Here is a 27,205-nt window from a genome sequence, read left to right on the forward strand (position 1 = left end):
AACTATCAAGTACCAAATTAGGTCCTTGGAAGCCAAATATAAAGAAATAAAGGATGGCTCAGGACTTTTACAAAGTACAGTATGTTCTGTCTTTAATGATGTGTAGTAGACGTCAAAAATGAGGAAGAAAACAAAACAATATTAGCATCCATCAGCAGTCCTTTAGGGGCAAGCGTGGGCTCAGATGAACTGGTTGCTGATCTCTTTGGTGGGCTGTTTATTGCTGAGCAGGGAGTATACTTTGAGTTTATCAGGGCCTCTTGTACTGAACTAGAGTAACAAAAGTTTAAAGTTGCTGATTGTCAAACCAAAACAAGGAGCTTAAAGACACAAAAACAATCATTGAAAAAATGTAATGTGAAAGCTGTAATAGTTGGTTGCACCAAGCTGAGAGGAAGAAATACAAATACAAATATTGGTAAATGAAGCTTTAACTTAATAAAATCCCTCATTCACAAACCTGTTTAAACGAATAATTCCAGAAAATCCAAACAGTGATTTATTGTCTGTTTTGAAACAGGGCTGTTTGTACAGCTTCAGCCAGTGTTGCTCAAATTACCCTCAAAGTTTACTGGTGGTCATTAACATTTAAATCTTTGGCTTGATAAGGGAAGCACTGCTTTACAAGCTTTCAACCTCATGTTTTATGTTTGAAAGTTTATTGTCGGCCACCGCTTTGACACCCACCCTCCCTTCCAGGCTGAAATTCTTCTCTTTTTTCCCCTTTTTCTTCTTTCCTATTATAACCCAGCCCCTCTTTGAGACATCCCTCTCCTTTCCTTTCTCCTTCTCCTCTCCTTTCCTTTCTCCTTCTCCTCTTCATGCTTTTTTTTTTTTGGGGGGTGTTTTCTATTTAGCTCATGAAAAGACTTTTTTCCTTCATTTCTTTTTTTCACTCCTTTCAAGTCTCTTTTTCAAAATCTTCTTTGCTGTCACTTTGTGAGTAAAAGGATTGTGGCTAAATGGGTCACAGAGGGGTCCCTGAACTTCTCACTTGCTGAGAGAACGATTCCTGGACTTGACCCAAGCCTTAAATCACTCCTCAGCTCTCCCTCTAGAAACTTCTCTTGCTCACTCGGGGTCTCTTCCCACTGTTCCTCCCTCCCTCCCTTCCTCCTGTTTGTGTGTCATCCTGCTGTGGATCCAGATGAGTGCAGCCTCCTTTGTCCTGCAAAGAATGAATGTAAGAAATGGACATGTGCACACTGCGGGCAATCTGTTGGGGTTTGAGGTCCAGTCCCTTTTTAAGAATGGAAGAAGAAGCTCGTGCGCAGCATAATTAATCAAACCTGTCGATCATTAATCACCTGCTTACATAACGGTGTTCACATCTGAATCTGAATACCCCATTCTTACGCAACCATGTGAGCGATGCCGATCTGAGATGAGCTGAGCAGCTTAGCTCTGCATTTGGAAGTGTTTGAGATACCCACACGTCATTCGCACAACGATCAGCGAAGAATTCATTCAATTCATTCAAGCTTTTATCATGTGGTCGCAAAAACGCTGAGATCGGAAATGTTTTAATTCCCTCACTCATGTTGCTGCGGCGGGATTGGCTCTATTAAACAAGCCCCGATGGGGAACTTTGGCTTTGTGTGGGTGCGGATTTCTCTTTATGTGAAGAATGTTAAGGACATGCTTGTTTTTGACAGCGTTAGGAGGCTGCAATGACTTGCAAATCTGTCTAACCAGGACCATATTGTTGGGGTCAACAGCAGTATGAACCTGAGAAGGCCAGATCTCCTGTGTTTGAAGGTGCGGAGATGTGTACTCGCTTCTGGGAGACATTTTCCATAAGGGTTAGAAATACTCAGTGTTGGGCAAGTTACTTTGAAAGGGTAATTAATTATAGTTACTAGTTACTACTTCAAAAAAGTAACTGAGTTACTTGAAAAGTAACTATTGCGTTACTTTAAAAAAAAGTTTACCCCTCCGGGCTCCAGGGTATAATTGGCCATTTTTGACTACTTTTGATATTTCCTCTACATTTCACCTTTAAAAACTATTTATTTGCCTTGTTTGGTATCATCCTTTTCAGCACAACCTCACGTGCCGGAATTTACAGTTATGTTTTCATTTTGACATACTGTATTAAAACAATTGATCTAAAATCAGACAAAAAACATAAAATCTGAGTAGAAAAAGTAGAAATTTCTTTTACTGTAAGAACCACAAACATGTTTATTGAATCATATTTCATAACTTTAAATGCAAATATAAATTGTCAATTTTAAAATCCTATGCACAAGTCTTGCAAACAAAGTTATTTGCAGCCATTTACCTTTTACCCCCCCCCCTTTTTTTTTTTTTTTTTTTTTTTTTTAAATAACCATTTCAAACTATTTACATAACAATCAGCTGTTCTGCATTCAATAAGATGACACACAAATTATTTCTGTCCACTATAAAGGAAAACATCACAGCCTGTTACCTGGAGACAGCAGTCACCTCATTGTTCTGACACACAACACAAAACTATCCACAATACTACACACTAACTACACATTCCAAACACGCTAAACGTCACAAATCTCTCTCTCTCACTCTCCCTCTCTCTCACTTGTCTCTCACTAACTCACTCACTCCTAAAACTTCCCCCTCTTCCTAAACAACCAAATGTCATGTCGCCATATAATATTTTTTGATTGGTCGACAGTCAAACAGCAGCATTCATGCGATTGTTTTGCCCCCTTAGCTTCAGCTGTTGTGCCAAAAAGTGATCGTCTACCAGAAAGTGATTGCCGCCCGCAGGAGCGCGTGCAGCTGTTTAAAGCTGTAGCTGATATAAGATGCGGTGAGCTGAACACAGCTTCAACCATCTGTTTGTTGAAAAATAGTAACGCGACCACACCGCATTTTCTTGTTAGTAACAGTAACGGCGTTGAAACGATAGGAATAGTAATTAGTTAGATTACCCGTTACTGAAAAAAGTAACACCATTAGTAACGCTGTTACTTGTAACGCCGCTATTCCCATCACTAAAAATACTTTATGGCGGGAAGCTGCAGATATTTCTACACCATCAAAAGGAAGATCAGTTATTTACTTTTGCCCTGTGAAACTGATAAAAATGTGCTCATTGGTAACTGTGACCCTTGTTTCTGTGCCATCTTTGTGTCTGCACAACTGCACTAACAGCACATTATTCATTATACTTGGCAAACATGGAAGACTGGTGCTGAGTCGACCACATTACCACCGTATCTGTCAAATTCCTCCAGGCCCAAAGTTCTGTGTGTTTGCAGAAATGTATACATTTTAAAAAACCAACTTTTGTTCTTGAACAGGAGGGATTTTCATGGGGTTTGTTTATTTAAACTGTTCTATTTCACTGCAGATTTTGCAGCACAAAAGAGTCTGTTATTAGTACATTTATTTTCACACCCTTCACCTGATACCGACTGTGATTGTCAAGTATGCTGATGTCTACCTTCTCATTTGGTTTCCGAAGACATCCACAGAAGGCGCTTTGTATCCAGGGGTGGACTAATATCATCTTAATCAGCGAACTGTAGTTTTTAAGATGGATGGTTTCCTTGAATCAGCTCTGTCCTCTGTCCTCCTCTGTCTACAGGTCCTGGCAGGCAGCGCGAGTTAACTTTGGCTCAGGTGGCCAACTCCGGCTTCAATGTGTCCATTCACGCAGCCATTCGATCTTCAAAGTGGAAGCTGCTGACTGGGTACCCAGGTCAGTATCTTCTGTCACTTCTAATGTCATATTTAGTCGAAGTAGGACGTAGAATATGAAACACAGTAATGCACAGGAAGACATTCATTTCTTATCTTTATTAAAAACAAAAAAAACTTAATACAATCAAACACTCCATCCCAAGTAAAAGTCCAACGTCATAAAGTAGCAATACATGAAGTAAAGTTGGTAGTAGCAAATATTTGAATATATCTTATGTAAAACGGTAAAGTTGTTGTTGTCAGAGCTGACAGCATGTCCTCATTGTGCAGGAGGAAAATAGTTCTCTCTTCATTTTTGAGACCCAGAGGCCATCTTTTATCTTCAGTTTGTGGTCTGGTCAATGAGCCAAAGTGCCAATAGCTGTGGCCCTGCCCACTGGGTACCACTTGGCCCATTACATTGTGGAAAATTTATATTATATCATATTATATTATATTATATTATATTACATTATATTATATTGGGGGGGGTAAAAATGTATTCTGGGTCTTGGAGGATTTTTTTTTTTCTTTTTTTTTCATTATTGTTCTAATACTAAGTGATCGATCTAACCAGTAAGAAGCAAGTTGCGTTATGGCTCAGTCACACTAGAGTAAAAATATGGCAGCCTTGTTGCCACTAGGAAAAGCAGTGGTTGCCTGGTCATTTTTATTTATTTATTTAAATTATTATTATTTTTATTTATTTTTTTTCTGTCTGATCTTAAGTGGACCGGACCAGTGAAACTCCCCTTTCTGTCAGTAAAGAAGTTTAACTACACATTTAATCCCTGAGATATTCTAATATAAGAAAAGTGCAATTTTAGCAGTGCATCTCAGTTTTTGCACATGATAAAATTCATCTATAATAAGTAGGGCAGGAAAAAAGAACAAACAAGCTGAACAGAAAATGGAGATGGGGTTTTCCTCCCTTCTTAACAATACTGCTAATGTCCTTTTTGTTATCCCCAGGATGTGACGTTTGGTTCCCCCGACCTGACGGCAACACCTCCGACTCAAGCTCCTCTGAGGAGGTGGATCAGCTGAAGCCTGTCATGCTGTTTAACATTGAAAAGGATCCAGAAGAGAGAAATGAGGTGTCTGCTCAGTTCCCCAAGGTAGTCGAGCATCTCCTCTGTAGACTAGAGCACCACCAAAAAAGTGCTCAGCCCATAAACTTTCCTGACGATGACCCTAGATGTGACCCAGGCCCCACTGGAGCCTGGGGGCCCTGGGCTTAGGCGGATATTACCGATATTGTAGCATTTTGTTTACTGTGAATTACAACAGCAGGAATTTTCCTTTGTGGGGAAAGGTGAAGTTTTACAACAATTTTTGTTTTTGTTTTTAAAAGAGAACAGCCAATACCAAAGAATTCAGAAAGTCCGTAACAGCAGCACCTTTACTCTGCCTTACATAAATCTGGTTACAGCGGATTAGTTTAAATGAATCAACACCGCTAATTGTCATCTTGAAGCAAAGGCTGAGGAGGGTGGATGGCAGCAATCTTTCACTCCAGCTTATTAATCAACCAAAGATCCAGACACTTAATTCATTTGGAAGCCTAATGTTTAGCCCCAACCATCCTTGCTGGAAAACTCAAAAACCAGTTTTATTTGTTGTTATCTATCATCCACCTGGGCCTTACTCAGAGATTCTTATCTGCTCTCTCAGACGTTTTATCTTAGGCTGTATCAGGTTAGGGCTGGATCAAGTGACCCTGAATCCTCTCTTAGTTACTCTGCAATAGGTCTAGGCTGCTGGGGGCCCCTGATGGACTGAGTGTTTCTTTTTCACTCACCATGTGTTTATAAATCACTAGTTATTATTAATCTTTGTCTATCTTCACCAGTGAATCTTCATCAGATCACGACCGGTTGAGGTATATAGTGCATAGTGTTGTTTCTGAGGGGAGCTGCACTGTACATTTGCATGTCTAGAATCTGAGCAGGAGAAACTAATTTCTTTCATATACGCATCCTCTTTGACCTTTGACCCCTAGGTGTTTGACCTTCCACTGAAAGCAGCATGCAGACTAGAGCAGGAAATGCTTCCTGCTGAGAGCAGGCGGCCGCTGTCCGAATGTGGGCCGCGACCCTTAACCTGCCCTGCATGTTGATTGACAGCTGAGCAAAACAAACAACAATACTGCTGCTACAGAAAAACAGAGCCGTAGACCTATTGGTCATTAAGGAGTCAATGACACTCCTGTTTTGTTTGTCACATTTCCCAGACTTGTCACCATAGAAACCAAAGCTGCAATGCTGTTTGCTCTCAGCTCCTTGCTCCATGTGACATTTAACATATATCTTGCACTGTTACCCACTTAAATGTGAAGGTGGTACCAGGATATGCCAATACGTTTATGCAAAGTTGTGAGGGTTTGAACTTGTGTTTCAGTTTAAATGTTTTATGTTTTGTTTCCTTAATTTATAATTATTAATATTTGTTCCATAAATACCAGCACCACAAAAAGTCTGTATGAAGTATATTATCTTTATTAACATGTTTCCAAATCCTGGTCGGTGCACCCTAAATATTAGGGGTGCAACGATACACAAAATTCACGGTTCGGTTCGATACTTTGGTGTCACGGTTCGATATTTTTTCGATACAAAAAAAATGTTCATGCCTTTTTAATTTGTCATTTATTAAAATTATAAATATATATTTTAACTCAAAAGTACAGTTTTTTAATTTAATGTTGCTGAAACAACAAAGTAATAAAAGATAAATCTATCTGATCGAGAAATCACTCATCTTTGGAAAAGAGAGTTTATTACAGAGAAATGGCTCTTTCCAAAATAAAAGCTGTACTATACGCTTCTTCTGGGCTATATTCTCAGCAGCATATTAAACATATCAGGTCCCCATAAGGAGGATCATGTGCTAACAGCTGTCTAAATGACTCGGGTAAAGTTTGTAGCATGCGTGCTTGTTGTTTTGTCTGCTTCCACTTGTCTTTGCACTAGGATGATGTCGGAGTAAATGTGCAGTCATATTTGTTGTGTTCCCACTAGTGCTGTCAGCGTTAATCTGAAATGAGGTTAACGCCACAACACGGCAAATCTCTGTTAACGAGCTACCGCGGATCGCCCTGTGCGTGGGGCTGGACGGCGTCAATACGTGAACGAGCTAACTGCGCTAACGCAGTAGTTCACACCAATTTAATTGAGCATTGCGTGGCACATCTGACATACTGTTTTACTTTTGTCCATGACGTGCTTACCTTCAGGGTCATACGTCACATTAAAACCAAAATAGTTCCAAACGCCAGATCTGAATGAGGGTGGGGGAGGTTCAATGTTGCCATGTTGTAACGAGAGCTTAACTTCTGTCTGCTAGCTTGCCCTGCGCTCAGTGAATCTGCGTTCAACTACTCCGCCTAGGCTGCACTGTCGAACGCCGATCCACTGAGCGCTCAACACAGACAGCATCTTCAGAAGGAAAGTTGATAAAATAAATTTTGTATTGTTCGATACATATGCGTACCGAACCGAAAGCACTGTATCGAACGGTTCAATATCGATACGAGTATTGTTGCACCCCTGCTAAATATGTGACATCACTTCCCAGCCCCACCCACTTCATGTAAGTAAAAAGTACTTGGGATAAAAGAGTATAGTGTTTTGTGATTAATCCTTTACTGTGTTGCACAGTATAAAGCTGATTGAGAGTAAAGTATATTTACACTGTAAATCTCTTTTCTATCTGTTTTAATACACTCAGTTTACTTGAATATCATCTTTTTAAAGCACAAACTGATCATAATTCAAAAGCGTTACATTGACTTTCTCAGCATCTTCACTTGTCTGTGGTCCAAAGTAAGTCCTACTTTGAATTTTGATGCTTAATTGATGAGTGGCCTTTGAGATTTTTTTTTTAGGGCAAATTTCACTAAATTATTTATTAAATAACAGTCAGCCCAGATGGCATGCCCATGGCCCACGTCCACTGCCAATTTCTTACTTAAATTTTTAAAACCTACTCTACATTTGTTTTCTAAGTTATTTATTTGGTGTCTAATTCTGTCATGGTACCACATGCTAAAGTAAAATGCCAGTGGAGTTCAAACTGGGATTTTGGTAACAGCAAATACCATAGTACCACATGATTATTTTATGTTTCTGAGAAAGTGCTTCTTACTTTGCTGAGGCTGTAAATTTGTCACTTTTGTCAGTTTACTCTACAATCAAAACTCTGCGTTTCAGTATGATGGGATAGTCTATTTAATTAGACGTTACTAGTGTTTGCAATTCATGTAAAACCAGGGCCTGTAAGTTTCTCAGCTCGACTGCAGACCACTTTTGCACTTCTCATACCCCGTTTGTGGTGAAGTGCCCCTCCTGACAGGCTGCTCCGTCTTCCCCTACGTGTCATTATGATCAGGGTGCCCCTGCGGTGTCACAGCTCGTCTCCTCCTCATAGTTTTCAAAGTGGTTTTGGTGTGTCTTTCGCACTTAATTCTGCGCTTTGACTCAGCACCGTGAGTGTCGAGCACAGTCTTCAGCTCTGATGTGCCTCCGCTGTATCAACACTGCGATTCGCTGACTCTGATGTCACCCCACGTTGTTGTTTTTTCAGCTGCAATGACAAAGCTATGTGTGGCTCCAGAGAGATGCCCCTGAAAGATATGACAGGGGAAAGATATGATATCCCAGTGTTAGGCTCAGATGTTTTTCCAGTGAGCACATGTGGGACGCACACAAAAAACAGGCTGCCACCCTTGATTCCTTTCTGGTATGTTCACAAGATGAGACTGAAGGTCTCACAGTCAAGTGGGACGAGAATTCCAAACAAGATTGTCTGTCTGTGCCGCCTGCCTGTGAAAACAGATTAAAATCATACTGACCAGTGCAGTCAGGAATGTGTTGAACCTTGAGCCTCGAAGAGGGGAAACCCAACGGCTTATCGCACCTAATTAAAAACGGCTATGTAGATATTTTGTACCGTATGTTGGTGAGGGTCACAAAGGTGTTTGTGTGGGATATAGATGAAATTTTAAAAACTTTACATAGATAAAATGATCACATTACATCAGCAAACAGTGGACTTTGAAAAACATCACACTTAATGTAATTTATATACACACTAACAGCTCTGTTAGGCTTTACTTAGCATTAGCACTAGCTAAATGCTAGCACATTACTTTAACAAGCTAACACTTGCTCATTAGCTTCCTGCCAATGAACTTTTGGGACCACAGTCTTGTTTTTTAAAGCTATCGGTTCACTTTTATTATGTGGCTTAAGATGGTTTTGTATTGTTCTGGTTTTATTGTATCTTTTCCTACCTCGGTCAACGAAATTTACTGACATTCAAAGAAAAACTTGCACATTAAAAGGCCGGGATCTGTGAGAGATGCATCAGGTCACTGGGAGTGGTTTGACTGGAAAAAAGAGAGTGCTTATTCCAGATAAATCTATTAGGAGAGATTCCAAAGAGATGTTCCAAGGTTTGTTTGTTTTTTCAATACAACAGGGGTTGGTTATTTTGCAATGCCAAGGATGATACTCACAGGGGGACTGCTGGGGTCGTAAGAGGGTGAACAGCCAGGTGAGTTGCTGAGGTGAGTATTTCAGTAGGAACTGGTCAGCTCAAGAGACAGGTAAGTAGTCCTGGTAAGAGAACTGCTCTTCAGCCACACAAGGAATACTGGGAAGCTACAACATCAGTTTGCAAGAACGCAGGGGCACAATAAATCTCAGAGACAGGCAGAGAAGCTGAGTGCTGGAGGTGGTCCTTGCATACTGGCTGCTGATGAGGCTGATTGGGTTGACAAGACTCCAACATAACCTCGGCCGAAGCACCAGAACAAAAGCAAACCAGTGCAGGACTTTCTGAATTGTTTGAAAGCACTTCATAAATAAACTTTATTACTTGCAGTACTGTGCAGTATTTCATTGGTTCAAATGGTGGCCTTTGCTGCTAGAGGAGCCAAAACTTTATCAGAAACTTTCATGCAATTTGTGATATGCTAATTATTGTTCAAGTTTTCTGTTGGATGTTGTTCAGATTGGATCTATGTATCTACTTTAAAAAACATGCACAATATATTCTGTAACTCCAAGCTTTGTAGTTATAAAAGTAAATACCCAGGTACAGTGCAAATATGGGCTTTAAGATTTAGCAATACACTATGTGCCATTACAAAATCAATGCCATTTACTTTTTTTTTCTTTCTTCCTGCATTGTCACACAGCTTAGTTTACCTTGTATTTATTTTGCAAATATACCAGAAACATTTTTACATTTTCCCACCTTTTTCTCTATGTCCTCTCTGGAATTAACGCTTGTCGCAGTGTATGCTAAGGAAGTACACAGTAATTTGTGGGCTGCTATTTATAGAAAAAACAAAGCTTCTAAATGTAACTTCTTAATTGCTGCTTCTCATACAAGATTTTGCACTGAACAGACTGGAGACCACGTTGAGTGTGGTGCATTTTTGCACAAACTTGTAATTCACTTGTTTTGCCTCTGTTTAGCACTTTAGGCTACCCTTCCCTCTACATGGTGTTAACAACAGAACCGTTCTATGATGTAAATCCTTTCTGTAATTATTCATTATTTATCTCAAGTTCTAAACTTGTGCATTCATTGATGAAGAGTTGGATTCCCGGTACAAAGTCACTCAGATCTTAGAGAAGCTAACCTTATAATCTGTAAATTTAATTTATCTAGTTTGATCTACAAGTTAAACAAATTCTGCAGTGGACTTTTGCACTTTCAGTCCGGCTTTCAAACCAAAGGTCAGTCAGAGTAGCAGTGATCCCAAGAACTGAAAGGATAACATCAGGGCTGCTATTATTGTCAATAACTGCAGTTGTTTAGCCAGAAACTCCATGACCGAGTCATGGGACTTCCCTTGTGTTTCCATTTTATTCCAGTTTCATTTGACTGACCAAGAAGCACAAATAGGTGGGGCACTGAAGTCCTGGCAGCAGTTGCTCCCCTCCTAGTCACAACACTCTCAAAATAGTGCATTCACACTTGTTCACTGTTGTGCAAAGTGCGCACAAACATACAAAAGTTTTTGTTTGAAACTATTGTTCTTCAAATGAACTGACTGAGCAATCTTACACTAACTCAACATATAATTTTACTGACAATGACAAGAATAGAAGACTGGAGATGCGAGATGGTCAATTCACATGTCTGAAAATATTGCAAGTATGGCTCTCTGCTGTGTAGCCTTCAGACTGTTGGACCTTCAGTATGTGACCCTTCTGTATTGATTGATGATGTGTCTAAGACTCAGCTGTTGGCCTCCCAGACAAGGTTGAGCCTCAGATTTAGAGAGAATGTGACGGGTAGCCACAGTAATACTGTGTGAATGACTTGTCGATACAAAGTGAGTGTAATAAACGGACATTTTAATTGGGAAACAGTTCACTTTTTAGAAACATAGAAATTTCCCCTTTTTGTAAACTTAACTGAGTTTTTACTTGTTTGACTTTTGCTTTTATGTTACAAATAAAGGTCAATGGTGTTACTCAGATGAGAAAATATGGATTAAAAACCATATAAACTCTGTAGCTGTAATAGTGTCCTATATGTCTTACATAGTAAGTCATGGGAGGTCAGCTTTGGTGTTTGTTACTTTTTTTAAATTAAATTCTCATGGAGGAGCAACTTGCAATAACTGAATATGCCCTTGTTCACTTTTGACTAAAGAATATCACCCACCTGCTATATCCTTTATAGGTGTTGAGTCCTTTGTTATTGGCTATTTATTGTGTCACATACAAAGCAATCCCATTTTAAAAAAAATACCCTGCTTTCCACCTTTTTGATTTTAATAGGGACCATAATTTACACAATGAAGATGGTGTTGTTATAAGACTTGCAATTAGAACCATAAACTCATCTGGAAAATGTTTCATCATAAATCCAGTGAGCTGAAGGCTTGTTTTCTCTAAAGCTTTGATTAAACTCTGTTGGGGACACAGGCATGGACAGCTTGAAAAAATTACAGCCAAGAAGCGATTGCTGCTATGCTTCTAAAAAGTTCACCGCCTGGAGCTGTTGCACAGTTGGTACATTGTAATGTAACGTCTCCACAGACGAGTCTCACAGTTCTAAAAAGATTGTCAGGTAAGTCCACATGGACCCACGCTCACTGTCTGATGATGACATTATGTCGCTGATTCCTTCAGACTCACAAACACGGAAAGTATAACTGTAGACTACTGCTGTGAATCTTTGTAGAGCCTACAGTGTAACCCACGTAGTGGCCGATGCCATCGCCAGCATTCATGCTTGTGCATGATTTTCGTTACATCCTGGTGTTTTTTCTGCGGTGCTAGCCACGGTAGAAACAAATAAATTCCTGGGACTTTGTCCCTCCTGGATCCCCACTGTTTGTTGTGATCAGTTTTTCTTTTCATACATTCCTTCCTGTCCATTCCAATAGTTTCCGAAATCTCCTTGTGTTGTCTTTATATTGAGGTTATAATTATGAGCTGTTATGACATAAGTAAGGCATAGGTTTAACGCAAAGGGGTAAATCTCCTTTCAGACTCCATGAGTCTCCTCCTATTGGTTATTCAAGAGAATGCAACTTTAAGGTACTCCCATATTAGCTATGTTTTTCATATACAGTTGAGGGAAGTAACTAGATACAAAAACCTTTATGGAATAACAGGTCCAAATTAAAAGAAAATATCCCAAAAAGATTATCATCCTTAGAACTTAACAAACTATCATGCACATTAGTGGGGGATTAATTACACACACACACACACACACACAAAGCCCATTCAGCTATCTTAGTGAGGACCTTCACTGACATAATGGTTTCCCTAACCCTAATCATTAAAAATGAATGCCTAACCATAACCGAATTGTAACCCTGACACTAAAACCACATTTTGAGCCTCAAAAAGGCCTTCAAACTTGTGTGTCCGGCGAGTGTGTCCTCACAAGTGACTGTTGGTTCTCACAAGTATAGTAGGATGCAGATTTTGGTCTTCACAAAGATAGATAGACAGGAACACACACACACAGTTGCCCCTTTGAACAGCAGGTGGGTAGGCCTTATTAGAAATGACCATATTAGAAATATATCCTCTGTGTGACATCATAAAGGTCCAAATTTAGAAAAGTTAAGAGTTTGCTGCCTGAGGTTTGGCCTCACAGGGATTACTGGTACATACTCTGACCTCATTATTTCAAACTTCAGCAATGTTTAATATTAGCACCCACCTCTGAAATAATTTATTTATAACAGAAAATTAAGGGAACACACAGCAGGACTGCTTTAAATTACTTTAAATCATAATGGTTAGATAACTACTTTACTCAAAAACAAGATTGTTCACTCTCAGTAAACACGAAGCAATAATTTTGACTAAAATGCAACTGAAACATATAAAACTCAAAGGTTTATTTATTCAAGTGCTTTATCTTTTAGGAAAATGTACTTGGTATAAACTAAATGGATACCAATCACGTACATTTCATTTGACCAAATTTCATTAAATGTAACATTTTACATTATACATATGTAAGAAAACATGGAAAAATTTACATATAATTAAATTATCTAAAATCAGCATTTTGGGCAGAAATGTTTTGTGAGTGGGCCTGGTGCTTGCAGGCTGATATACTACCCCTGAGTGAAGAAAAGGTCTATTTTTTCTGATATTAATACTTATTAATTTTGTCCAGTTTTTCAATTAGTTGGTGAAAAAAAAATGAAAATACACCAAATTCAGAAATATACTGGTGACACATTTTAGACTACATTTAATACAATTAAAAATTATCATCAGTTTTCAAGAGTCCGCTGAGAGTTGCAGAGAGGCAGTAACTGGTGGGTTTGGGGCGGGCTCTAGCGGAGCAGTCACTCCCATCCATCCTAACAGCAGTCCTGTCTGGGTAGAGGGTCGGACGCAGGGAGCCATTCATTCTTCTGCGGTGAAAACGTGGAGGAGGATGAATAGTCTGTAAGGGAGAAAATCCAACTCGAATCGAAACAGATAGTCAAGGAAAAACCTGCACAAACTTCAGAGAAGGCACAAAAAAGAGATCATCCCACTGTGAGGATTTCACAGCTCCAGATCCGCGCAGACTGCAGCTTTTACACGTAAGTACGTGCGCAAAGGGGGAATGTTTTAAACAGTACTGTTCTTCCCTTAACAATGGAGTGGTTATTCTTTTCTGAAACAAGCCTGAAAGTGGAGAATCTCTGCCAGACGTAAGTAACTTTCACGGGACTTTGGCTGGTTTTTGTATTTCTCTCGGAGCACTGAGGGGGAAACTCGTGGCAGAAAAGCCGAGTAGTCGGTTTCTTTGCCATGTAATGAAGCGCACTGGGACCCCAAAATGATGTCACTGTGACACCAGTCTGTTGGGTTTAGTTCTTTTATTAAAAGTCTCACCCGCGGATGACGCACGCGATACAATAAAATGCGTAAATTTGAGTTTGTTTTTTTTTTTTTAAGGTTAGATAAAACGATCATCAGTAGTTGTACCCATTTATGCAAATTCCAGTTTTAAAAATTAAAAATCCCTTCTTTTCTTGGTGTTTCGTTACACCTTGTTTGCCAGTTGTTAAGAACAATGAAACCTTAAAACTCGCATTTGGTCTTTAAAATGTCATGTGGTGGTGGTAATGATGATGATGATGATGGGAAATGTCACACAGGTCTTGTTTGCTCAATAGTCACAAGTCCGTTTACTGTCAAAGAGGTCGATATGCAACAAATCACATTTGAGAAGCTTTGATAACTGATTCATCTTTGTGTGATCTAGCTCTAAAAGCAACACAGCATGATTTTTATGAATATTTTTTAATGAAAACGTCCCATCAAAAGGCGTCATTAACCCCAAACACCTGATCCCTGCCCGGATTTCCTGTGTCAGTGGGCATATTGAAAGTTTAAAGTTGCGCTATTGAAACTCTAAGAGAAAGTCTGTCAGCGGTCTTGACAAAGTGCTACACAGATCGTTGGCTTGTGTTTCAGCAGTAAACCTGAGAACCGGTTGAAACCTCTGAACCAGAGTCTGAGAGAGACAAAGAGCAGCGACAATTGGCTTTTGAGCTCTCTGCACACAATAGATTTCAAAAATGTTGTTTTTTGCTCTAATTCATAGTATTGTTGTCACTTTATAGCTGGGAAGGTCTTGTTTATATTCTGTAACTTAATGATGCTTAGTGAATGAATGACTGCAGCATTAAAGACAGTGGTTGCTTGAGGTCCGCCGTCAGGGCTTGCCAGGGGTTTGACTTTATGTGCCAGCACACGTGGTCCCTCAGGGCTCTGTGTTTGGCCCATAAAAAAAAGGAAAGAAAAGCACGAGCTTCATTCGTTACAACCCGGCAGAACTCTTCTTTTCCCCCCATTCAGGCCACAAGAAAAGCAAATTTCTACCAATTTTTTTTCTTTCCTTTGGCAGCGCAGATACTTTGGAAAAGTTCTTTCGTTTTTTTTCCTCTCCTTTCCTAGACTAAATGGTAAACTTTCAAAGCATGGGGAAAAAAAGACACTGCCTGCTTCCTTTCTCCCACCGATGCAGATGATGCAGTTGGCGATGCTTTTTAATGCACGATACGAAAACATAAAACAAGAGTTTTAACTGCTAAGCAATTTACGCAGACCACATCATCTGCCTTTCGTGCCTCTCTGAGCTTTGATGGTAGTGCCTTTGTCATTAATCCAGGATTCTGGCTGCAGTTTATGGGATTGGTCAGTATATTTCTCCTGGAATGAGGGCTATTTTCAGTAGAGGATTTTGATCTACATCTTCTCTGTGCATTTGGATCCTAAATAAATACTGTGAGAGTAAATGTTGCCGAGTGGTCTGCTGATGGAAATCAGACCTGGGCTCTATCAGTGTTCGCTTGAAACCAAAACCAGGACCATAGTGTCACCATGACCAGAGTGTGAAATCCACTAATTGAACGGCTGCTCCCGTGTCAAAGGTTAAACCAGATGACTCCAGCAGGCTGGGATTAACATCTGGAATACAGTTTGTTCCAGCAGAGGCCTGCTGTGGATATCCTCCAGTGTAGATGGCCGAGATAACGAGGCCAGTTTATTTGCATGGCACTTCCTTGGACTACTGTAACTGCTGCACGTGTACGTTAGATCATTCGCTCACACATCTGTTTTTCCACAATCTGTGCTCTTTTTTTTTTTATTCCTTTTTTGTCCCCCCCACCTCACCACCACCAGTTGTATTCTTTTGTGTCTGCAAGTGTGGCCAGTAAAGCTTTCAACAGGAGCATCCAGGAGGAAGTGCTCTATGAAACCAAACATCACAGGTTTTATTTAATATGCCTCTTGTTACCCTAAAGTTTGTTTATTTGCTTATAAAGTTGACGTAATGTGAGGAAGACAGTCTTAAAATCTTGACAAACCCAAAGTGGGTCACATTACGTTATACCGTTTCCATTCCAAGCTTCTAAAAAGAGTATTGAATTGAAAGCAGCCGTGAGTCTGACTTTTGTTGATTTTTTTTTTTCATAGCATGGCCTCGGAGACAGGTTGCTAGGTCAGTGCTAGGAGAACTGTCTTTCACAGTCTGACACAAAAGCAACTGAGATCTTTTGTCATGTGATCACATATTTTCCCTGTTCTCCATCTTAGTGCTTTCACTTTTTAATTGATTAACGAACTTCAGTACCAGCTACTTCCTAAACTACCATCATCAATGGTGTAATCTGGTCTGATACTGACGACTAAAACAGTGTTTTTGGCTAAAAGATGGCTGTAGCTTAAGTGAAGTCCTGTTTGGAAACCTTGAGATGACCGCTTTTCTCTGCCACCTTCTCGGTGAAACCTGATTTTGTGAGCAAAATTTGCTCATAGGCTAGCTTGTAAAGCTAAAGTTGTTAGCTAATGAGTTTATGCCCTGGTGGCCACTGGAAAGAATGCATATTTAAGGCACTTTCTTGTTGGCTTTACTTTTCATGCTTGGAAGCCATCTTTAATGCTGTTTTCATGTGTGCATTGCAGCCCTTAACTTTTAGACAACCCTTATTTAACAACTAATGAACGGTGGTTCCTTGTCCTGTCTTCTGATTTGTAAACACAACTTCAGAAGGGCACTGTGGTAATCTACAAGACTGACCTTTCCTAATGTGTTTTTAATGTTGTCAGAGCTTTTAAACCTAACTGACATTCCCAAAACTGACCAAAGTAAGAAAACAGCGAGGGAAAGTGACATTTACAAATGGTCCTCTTTATGAGTCAAACTCCAGTGTCATGGTTGAAAGTCACCTGTGCCCTCTCCACCCCACCTACCTCCTCAGATTCCTTAAGTGGGGTGTGCAAACACTAAGGCTGGTGGTTTTTCCTCTCATACTTCTTTGAAGTCAATGAGAAGGCCGCCTAAAAGGAGGCATGCACAGTTGGTGCATTATAGTTCACTAGCATGGTCATAAGAAACTGTCGCATGGATGTCTGCATCAAGCCTGGCGCTCGCCTTCTGATGATCCACGTTCTGTCACTAAAACCTAAGCACACCCAAGAAGATTCACATAAATGTGAATTCTGTTTTCCTCTGACTCTCTCCGCCCTTCATGCCCCCACATTGTTCCTGGAGATGAGTCTCTCCTGGGATGCTTCCGGCAGCTCTCCTGTTTACTGGGAAATCAGCATGGTGGGGTCACAATAAGAAATCCCTCATCTTACACTGGAAATAAAGACCTGTCCAAAGAAATGACTAGTAGAGGAAGGAGGAGTTGGTGGGGGTTGAGGCGGAGGGGTGTTGGGTAAAATGAGGAGAAAGAATCTGCAGTGGGTTTTGTCCCTTTGTAACGAGCTGTGGGTCAGTCTCAGGGGAATGGACGGCAGACAGGCGGAGGGTTCTGCAGCTGCTTGGCCTGAAGCACTTCATCTAGTCCCTGAGCAACTGCAGGCTCATTAAACTGCACTGTTTCTACTCAACATTAACTTCAGTTTATGTCTCCTGTTTTCGTCCATGCCATCCATCGTTGCTCTTTACTGGCAAATGTTGTATGAGACATGCTTAAATATTGATTAGGCTGGAACTGGAGTCACCCTGGGACTTGGTCTGACAGCTGTATGCTAATGATAAAAGGGTATAACCTCCCACAATAGGCAGTCTGTGTGCAATGTGCGATAAGATGGTTTGTGTTCAGCTTGGCTGTGGACATGGAACACGTTTTGTGTGAACAAGATTAGTCTACATTGTGTGTTGCGTATGTGTTTGTGTTTCTAATTCACACAGTATAACAGAAGATCAGCAATGACGACAAAGTCATTGTAACTGAAAAACGAATTATTGTCTGTTTCAGTTTTGGGAGGAATTTTCATCCACATTACTGAAGTTCTTTCACTTGTTTAATGTAGATCAATATTGGGGAATACTGCTAGTAAATTCCCTCGCTTTTTCTTTTATACTAGTCTGCTCAAGAATCCTTTCATTTTCACTCACATTCATTGCTAAATCCCAGAACAGCTGAAGGATCCTCCAGCTGGTCTGAGCCAATTTTTCTCAAAACCACACATCTGATTTTCTCTGTTTGAGTCAAGGTTCCAGCAGCACTATGGAAACCTTACTTTGGTTTGGACTGGCAGGCTGTCACTGGTCATTATCGCCACTGTACGCTGGTCCAGAGCAAAGCGAGTCCAATGGCTGTAACACCCTCTGGCTGCATTCTTCCTTGGCACACCTACTTTGAATAGAGATGAGTCATTCTAAAAGTAAAGCAGGTCACTGGTTTGAGCTAATCCTGTTCATGTTACTGACTGTATTAACAGTAAATTGCTGTTTGCCCCCTTTGGAACTGTTGCTATGCAAGTCAAGCTTTATGTCAGTTTGCAGCAAGTTACTTGAATTTCTGAGTAATATTTTTTTAAACACTGGGTCTTGTCCCCAACAAGTGAAAAGCTCAAATGGCAACTGTTACTAATTACAGCTTATGAAGCAGATGAACACTGAACAGTCATTATTTTGTAGTGTTTTTTTTTGCTTTTGGGACGGCTAGCAAGTTGATGTCTCAGGGGAAAAATATTTAAAAGATTGTATATAATATGTATTTTATTAAGTGTATAATTTAAGCATATACATGTCTTATAAACTGGTTACCACACATACATCTAAATCTAATCTAAAAGAGTTGTTGCTTCCATGCATACAAATAAGGGCCCACTTGGTTCAACTGTATGCGTATGAATTTTTGTGATGCAGAAACACTTAACTGCACTACTTGAGCTCTGCATATGTCCTTCAGGCAGATTAAGTGGACTTTAGAGAAGCATAACTGGAAGGACTATTTGTCCATGGTGTTTGCAGCTGTTTATGTTTGCAACCAAGTGTAATCCCTTCTTAATGTTATTGCAAAAACATATGCTCTTTAAATAAAATAAAAAAACAAACTAAAACATTATTACTGTTTCTTTTCATCGGGCTTATCTATTTAAGAAAAATACTGTCAAGGCTATAGCTTAAATAAGGACATAAATAAAGACCAAACCTCACGTTAGGCTTAAATCCGTTTAGCCTAACGTGACTAGGCTAAACGGATTTGGAGACGGGACAGATTTCCAAGTTTCAGGCTCATTATTAGATGGATTCTGTTTAATATGTCTAGTTAAATCAAGACCAACACCGTTTTGGCTGAAGTTGGTGTCATCTCTGTCTCTATCTTAAGTTATAAGTAAACACTTATGCAGTTGCAGGACTTTGTTAAATTTGACTTAATTTACCTTTGCTTTTATTCCAACACCTTTATGAAATATGCGTATTTGCTTTGGAGAAATCAAAAAGAATGCAGAGAATGAGGCATTTCTTTGTTTGCTCATCTCATTTGGGGCGGTCCTGCACAGCTAAGTGGTATTTGCCAGCTTAAGACGGCAGGGATTGTGTCTTGGCTCTCTGTGTGGAGAGGGTAAACAAAGGCATGACAAAGTGGATAACAGAAGACTTTAATAATAGGAGCTGGAAGCACAGACAAGTCATAAAGGACATATGTTTCAGAGCGCACCATGGATCAGAGAAAACAAAGATATTAAACAAAAGAGTGCAAAGAGTAAGCATAAAGATAGTAAGAAAAAGAATAAGGCTTTTTTTTGCACAATTAACTGGAATTTTCTTGTTATACCCACTGATGAAACCACTAGTTGTCCCACAGAACACTTACTCAGAGGGGTATCGCTTTCTGAAAAGCTGCCTCTGACCTCTGACCATTCATCTGTCAATCTACAGCTTGGCTAAAAAAATGCCCATAGAGAGGTGATCATTTCCACACCAAGATGAATTTAAAAACAGCTTGTTTACTTTTGAACATTTAGGGCTTCCCAGGGCTCATGTGGTGTAAGAAAGCATTCAGGTGACAATCTGCGGGAACTGATCAATAGACTGCTTGTGTGTACTGGCAAACTGAGCGTGAGATTCAACTTCCCGACCTTAGCTCCAGTGGATTTACACAGTGAGGTCCTTTTTCAGAATCCATACACTACTACAAACACAGTTTTGGCTCAATATAGCACCAGGGCAATGATGGGTCGGCTTTACTCAATTCCAGCATGTGTCAATGTTGCACTTGTGCAACATTGACACATAGCTGAACTGTTTTCATCGCACTACCTACCACTAGAGGTAAATAACGGTATAAATAACTGTGATCTGACCTTTTTAAAAGCCACCTGAAATGTAAATGAAGGCCCCTTAACAGCAATTTCAGATTGTTGTTGACAGTTTAAGGGCAGACATGCACTTAACCAGATCTTATCCTCTTCTCTGGATCATTAGGCATGTTGAAGAAACCGTTAAGCTTTTCTCACTGCAGAGCCATCAGATTCCTGGTGGTCGATGGCCTGTGGTGCTCAGTGGGAATCTTTATCACCTCAGGCTCAGGGATTCACCAGGGAGATAGAGAAGAGCTTGGTTTTCCAGACATGATAACAGAACCTGGCAAACATTAGCCAGGCTGCAGTGCATATACAGATGAGGGCAGGAGGGGAATGAGTGTGTGTGTGTGTGTGAACTCATGTGAAACTTTTTTTTCCCATTATATCTGTCATCATGTCTGGGAGAGACTTGGCTCTCATCCAATCCAGAGAAATTACCCTCCTATCCACATTAGGAGAGCACTTAATACACCTGTCTTCTGTTATTAGGGAGAGGTCGATGACTTCATCGGATTTGAACAAAGGCGACACACACACACACACACACACACACACACACACACACACACACACACACACACACACAAACTTAAAGCATTTTGAAATCTCTTCTTTCTCTTTGATTCAATTTCTCTTGTTTTTATGAAACTGCCGCAGCTGTAGCCATCTGTTATGTTCCACGTTGCTCTAACACACTAATCACTGTAAGGTGACGTCATCTCTGTGTGCTCTGTGGTTTACCAGCAGGACACACATGCATCCGCATAGACACACACACTCACACACAAGGACATGAGGAAATTGGATCGAGTATGGATAATCATTGCATTAGTGCAGAGTGTGTAATCAGTGTGTGCCTAAGGGAGTAAAACACACCTTGTGTTTTTACTTTACACACCGAGCGCTCTCATAGCGGTTCAGCTTGTGCTCCAGCGTTGAGGGTTTTTTGTTGAATGGAAAGGGTGTATGCTTGCATCGAAAGGAAGTGGGGGCTAAAGGAGATACTAGCGTGATGTCACTGAAAAGGATCAATTTCCGTGTCCTTATAATTATTGTGAAGAATTCTGAGAGTAAATGTTCGGATTTTTAATTGTGTTCTTGAATGTTTCAGAAAAACACCATGGACAAAGTTACAGTTAGCATGCCTAACTAATTATCTGATTACCTCAGGGTGAATGCCTGGGTGCACATGACACGGCTCTGTTTTCAACAGGGCAAATGCTAACTTAATTAGTTAGCTGTTAATAACTAACTGAATATATGATTAACAGATGTGGTCAAATCAATTGTGGAGTTAGTGCTTTTCTATCTCTGTCATACAATAAGTGATTAATCGGGTATTTAATGACCAGATTAATCAGACAAGGTTATCTCGTAGGCAACGTTCACGGAGGTGTGTAGGGCACACCTAATGGTCTGTTTCTGTCTTTCTGTTGCCATCATTTGATCCCCACATCCCCAAGCAGTCGCGGCAGATGGCTGCCCCTGCCCCCATTAGCCCGTTTCTCAAAGGGGTTTTTCCTTCCCACTGTCACCAAGTGCTTTATCATAGAGGGGTTGTCGAATTGTTGCAGTTTTCTCTGTATTATTGCAGGGTCTTTACCCTTTACTGTTGTGATTTTGCACTATATAAAACTGAATTGAAGTGAAACGAGTGTGCACTCAATGTGGAAGCTCCACAGGCACCAGCAACCCAATGTTTTTGTGTTTTTTCTTGTCCCTGTTTGAAGATCTCCTGGTGAGGCTTTCAAAGCCCTTCTGTTTCAGCGCTACAGTAAATGTAACACAGCTGTACAGCTGAGCAGGAACAAGCAACACTCGTTATTCTCCGCAACAGTAATGGCTTACTTTGTGTGTTTGTGTGTTACTTTTTTTGCATATTTCATACATTTTGCATAACTAAATAAAGTCTCACTATCAGCTGCCACTTGTATTTGATTTTAGCACTAGTGAATAAATCTGGGACTCTCCACCATTTGACCCTAGAGCTGAAGAAGCTTCTCGGATGAGAGGTGAAACATCTTCAAGCAACTTAAAGAAGTCCAGACGCTTTTCTTTCCAAGCTCCTTAGACTACGATGACCTGGATGACTGAGAACCTTCACAGACACTAGTGAATAACATTAGTGCGCTTGTCCCATAAGCACAATACTGAATGCACTGTGCTGCCACTGAGCGGTTTCTGTGGTGCTGATGCAGCAGCAGTTTGATAGTCATATAAAAATGTTCCAGTCTCACACACATACACACTGGCTGCTGTCTGCTATGATGAGGTCATAGTTGGTCAACTCTGTTTTGTATTGTATGAACAGAGAGCAGCTGTAATGCCCATTCAGCTTCGGACTTAAGATAGAGGGCTTATATAACCTAGTGTACACTGACAATATCTATTGTGTTTCTGTAAACTCTGCAAACACATGTTCCCGCTGGGTTTACAATAGCAAATATTTCCCAGTGTTCATGCCTTTGAAGTTGACCTTTCAGACCACAAAGGTGAGTTGCAGCTTTGAGTTCCAGAAAAATCTGCTCTAGTGCCCGATCTTCAGCACTCTTTAAATATTTACTCACTGACGCGCTTCAGCGATTGCTCATAATCGCTTTGCAGTTTGCAGTGCATTACAGTGATTACTGTTCAGAGAGTGAATTGGGTTCGGGGTGCTGGCTGCTTCCTGACACCTGTGTTGTATGTGTGTGTTAGCCTGAGGGATGGGGCTACCGAGCTGCTTATTTTTAATGAGAATGCTCTCTGCTTAGCCTCACATGCCTCTCATTACTGCCCGCAGACCAAGAGAGTGAAGAAAAGACGAGGATGGGAGAAATAAATATAAAACAGATGGAAAATGGTAATGAAAGATCCTTCTGATTTTGATCCTCGCTGCCAAATACAGTATCAGTGCTTGGTGTGTCACAGCCTTGATGGAGAGTAACGTATGATTTACATCAAACAGCATCCAACTTGGCTCCTGCATGTGCAGCTACAGAAACATTTGAAGTAATAATTACACAGGACCAATAAAAGTGGTTCCATACCTGATGTGAAGCTATAGGTAACCGGATGTTAGCTTAGCATGCAGTGCACAGTTTTCACTGTTTTCAATCGTGATGTTAAGAGAATCTAACAAGCAGTTGGTTCTTTTTTTCTGATTTTGCAAATATCAGAAAAAAAGATACACAGACTCTTTTTGCATCAGAGTCTGTGCAAAAAGAAAAAATCATCTAAAAAATCTATTCCACCGGAAAATGGCAAACCTATTTTGTCCCTTCCATTCAGCTCCCCTGTTCCCAAAGCTCTTAAATGCTATAAGAAAGACCCTTTTGTGGTGGACCTGGCTGCAGTGAAATTGCCTATGGTTCCCACATAATAGCCTGCCATCTAGTCTGGAAGGATTCAACGGCTGAGCTCCAAACACCGACATCTAGCTCACCTAAACTAAGAGGTATTAGGTTAAATGTGTGTTGGGGCATTTTTTGGCAATGCTTTAGAGGGGTAAAAATAGTAGTTGGTCTGTAACACTTGGGGAAAATCCCCTCAGCTGTGCAATTTGGAAAATAATTCACACTGTTGAGTTTCCCCAGAGGACAAAACTGAACTCAGAACATCAATCTGAAGTCGTTTCCTTATCTGTTATTATGTATTTCAGGGCACTTTTCTGTAAAGTTGTTCTTCCTGTTTTCCAGCCAACATATTGATTCTAAATTCATCCAAAATCACAGCCAAAGGATCAGATTAAGTCATAGCAAGTGCACTTTCAGTTTTGACTCTCTGCGAAAAATTGAACTTAGCTCAGGGGAATATCATTGACTGAGAGGCCTACTGGCCTGTGGTTTATTAGTGTAAGTCCCAGTGATCCCAGAGAAGCTGCTGTGTGTGTCTTGTATTATTTCAAGCTTACGCCAAGTTTTTGTGGCAGGATACTGCTTGTTTTCCCACCGTTCATAAAGTCAATGCTAGTGTCGATTAGATCTTATTTGATTGTGTTTGTGTTGAAATGTCAAAATCTCTCTTTTAGCCACAGCTGTTGCTTTTAATGGCTAAAGGAGATGAAGGCATATTAGTTTATTAAAGATCATTTTTTGTGTACCTTGTAGCTTATCAAATTGTTGTAGAATTTTTACAAAATATTTCATCAGTGCTTTTTTGTCCCCATTGGTCAGGCTACAGAACAATCCCAGTGGAAATGATGTTTTCTCAGGTATAAAAGAAATGGGATGGCTTATGGAGAGTACTGATTGGATAGTATTGGATTATTTTAATAGTTTTACTGGAAAATCTGGTGTAACAGAGATGAAAGTTTAAGACATTAATAAGTGTACATAATTAAAGAAACAGCACCAACTGCACAAGCATGACAAGCTTGTCGAGTTCAGTAACTCCAGTTAGTGGAAAGAGGGCCTAGCAGCAACCAATTGGCCCTAGTTGCATATCTCAGCGCACCTATAAATCAAAGTGGACACGCCCCTACAAGAACAATTGTATAAGAACAATTCTCTCACTTTAGAGTTGTTATGAATTGTTATGAAGGGTGAATCTATCCATGGAGGTTAGAAATGTTTTTTAAAGTGTCCCTAGTGTCCCAGGAACCCTCACCTTTCAGCTTTGGAGTTTGCTGCTTGGTCAGTTTGGAAGCAAAAACATCATGGAAGAGAGATTGTGGATAAGTAATTTGAATTGAATTTGAATTGCTGACAGTGGATCCCACAGAAACTGCATGTAATCATCTTGGAATTTGTGAAAATGTAGGTGGTCTCTGTCTCCACTGTTTGAATCAGTCATGGATTAAGACCATTCTCAATCCAGTGCTGGCAGAGAAAAGGTGTCCTTTACCGTCACAATCTTCTATCATTCTGCCATCTGCACACAAATAAACAAACAAACAAACAAAACTTCTGCTTCCTTTTGAGTGTTTGCTGACCTGTTATCATCACCTAATCTGGTCCACTTATCCTGTGTTGGTGTTTCAGTGCAGTCTTGTTATGTCAGAGTACTGACCTGATCATTAACTTAGCTGAGTGCTATCTCTGGACAGTAACCATTAAAAGGCCCCAACATCACTGAATAAAAGGGAAGAGAGACTGCCATTAGTCAGTTATCTGCAGCCTGCAGAGTGTGTCTGCCGTCAGTATGAAGAGGGTAGAGAAAGCTGAATGTACTGCTGACAGCTGAAACATGTTTAATCACTGTCAACGGTGCTATTGAAGTTTTATTTTGTTAGCTCCAAAGTGATTACTTTCTTGCTCCTTGTATCGACTGATAATGTAACGATTTAGTATTATTTTTTTATTAGTTCTTCTTTTACTCATGAGTGTGTTTCTGCTGTGACTTTTAGATTATAGGGTCAGAATTTGGCACTAACAACTTAAAACCATCACGGTTTGTATCAACAGCTCAGGCTGCTGCTGCTGAGACCACCATATTTTTTTGGCACACTTTGGGCCCTGCAGTCCAAACTAAGCATTGTTTAAACACCACACCACGCCTACCTGATTATTGGTGCTGACCATCCCTTTATGATCCCTGTCATAAAGAGCTTATATATATAAAATATAGTCATTTGAGTCAATATTGACGGAACAATAAACACAAATGTGACCATTGTAAGGACTCTGGATTGAGCTAGATGACAGAACAGACACACTGCGTGTAGCTAAAGTAAAAATGTTCTAAAAATACAGATTTTTCAACTTTTGAATATGAATAGAAGTAATATGATAAAGCCGGCACGATAAGGTTGGAAACACAAAGAACACAAGCAGAGCAGTCAAACACTGGGTTGAAGTTGGTTTGAAGTTTTCCTGAACTGAGGGAGTGATTCAATAGTTGGAGTTTGTACTGCAAACCTAACATTTGGACAGAAGATATTGTAATTTCTTTGATGCACACAGAGCTTAAGAGTTTGCGCTGTGGTTGTAAACATTATGCAACTTTGCTACTGAGCCCCAAATGAGGCTGCACCTCTTCTCTTTTTTTATGAACATGTGAACCAGTTTAAGAGTTTCTCCAGGTGCAGTTGCTCCTTAGTCTCGGGTTTAAATGGAAAATACCAGTGAGCAATGAGGAAAGGATGCTCATTATTGTTGGGGAGCCAACAATGACTGAACTATAGCCCTCTGGAGATGGTGTGTTTTTGTGATTTGGACTCATCACTGCTTCGTTCTTGCTCTCTACAGGTTGTGACGATCTGAGAGAATTTGGATTTCACCGAAGAGATTTTGCCTCTGCATCCACTGCCGGGTCCTGCACAGGAGGTCGGTGTTGTCGTTTCTTGTCACGTGCGTTTTTCCTTTTTATTTCATCTGCGCTCTTTGGTCAACTGTAAATATAAAGCTTTTCCTCTGGAGCAAAACAAAACAAACAGAAGCACGATTTCCTGCTTTTCTTGTCATGATATTATTGCAGTTCCTGGCACCTTTCTGTTTCTAGTGGAAACACAAACTGTTCCCATGGTCCTATTGTTCCAGGCTAGTGTTAGGTAAATCTTGTAAATCCCAATTTTAATGGATGCTTAAAAGTTTCATTGCAACACCTAAGCTGATCATTTTGCTGGTGTTAAAAGTCAGCAATGCTTTTATAGTTTCTGAAGTTTCTTGCTCAACAAGCAACCTGATATGTGGGTTTAAGACTTTCCATGGTAACACAGCGACCTCCACCAATCAGAAATGTCGCTGTTCCAATTTGTTTCGATTGTTGGTCGAGGAGGGTTTTTTGTGACACTGCAAATAAAACAAGGTTGATTTGGTTTCTGCTGGAGTGCTCACCACCACTTCACAATGTCGTAGCTCTGAGGTAGCATAGGTAGTTGGCGCACTTGTATTGTTGTGTCTGTGCTGCAACAGAGCATGCAGATAGGTATCTGCACGGAAACTGCATATTCCCACACTGACAACAAAATCTGTGTCAGATCCTCATGTGCTCATGGACGTGGAAACTGT

General features: G+C 40.2%; 1 protein-coding gene across 2 annotated transcripts in view; it reads left to right on the forward strand.

Moving 5' to 3' along the window:
• The window catches only part of arsb (arylsulfatase B), a 39,209-nt gene extending 12,688 nt beyond the window's left edge, over positions 1 to 26,521 (forward strand). Inside the window, exons 7-9 of one of the 2 annotated variants that reach the window (XM_087843893.1) lie at positions 3,578 to 3,691; positions 4,645 to 4,790; positions 26,444 to 26,521. In XM_087843893.1, coding sequence (XP_087700019.1) covers positions 3,578 to 3,691; positions 4,645 to 4,790; positions 26,444 to 26,458 — 275 coding nt within the window. In that variant the 3' untranslated portion in view covers positions 26,459 to 26,521. Of the gene's footprint in view, positions 1 to 3,577; positions 3,692 to 4,644; positions 6,002 to 26,443 lie in introns of those variants that run through there. The other variant, XM_006796899.3, reaches the window with a different exon arrangement.
• Positions 26,522 to 27,205: the final 684 nt, after the last annotated feature.

This window comes from Neolamprologus brichardi, chromosome 7 (genome assembly GCF_056152115.1).
Source record: "Neolamprologus brichardi isolate AB-2024 chromosome 7, ASM5615211v1, whole genome shotgun sequence".
NCBI lineage: Eukaryota > Metazoa > Chordata > Actinopteri > Cichliformes > Cichlidae > Neolamprologus > Neolamprologus brichardi.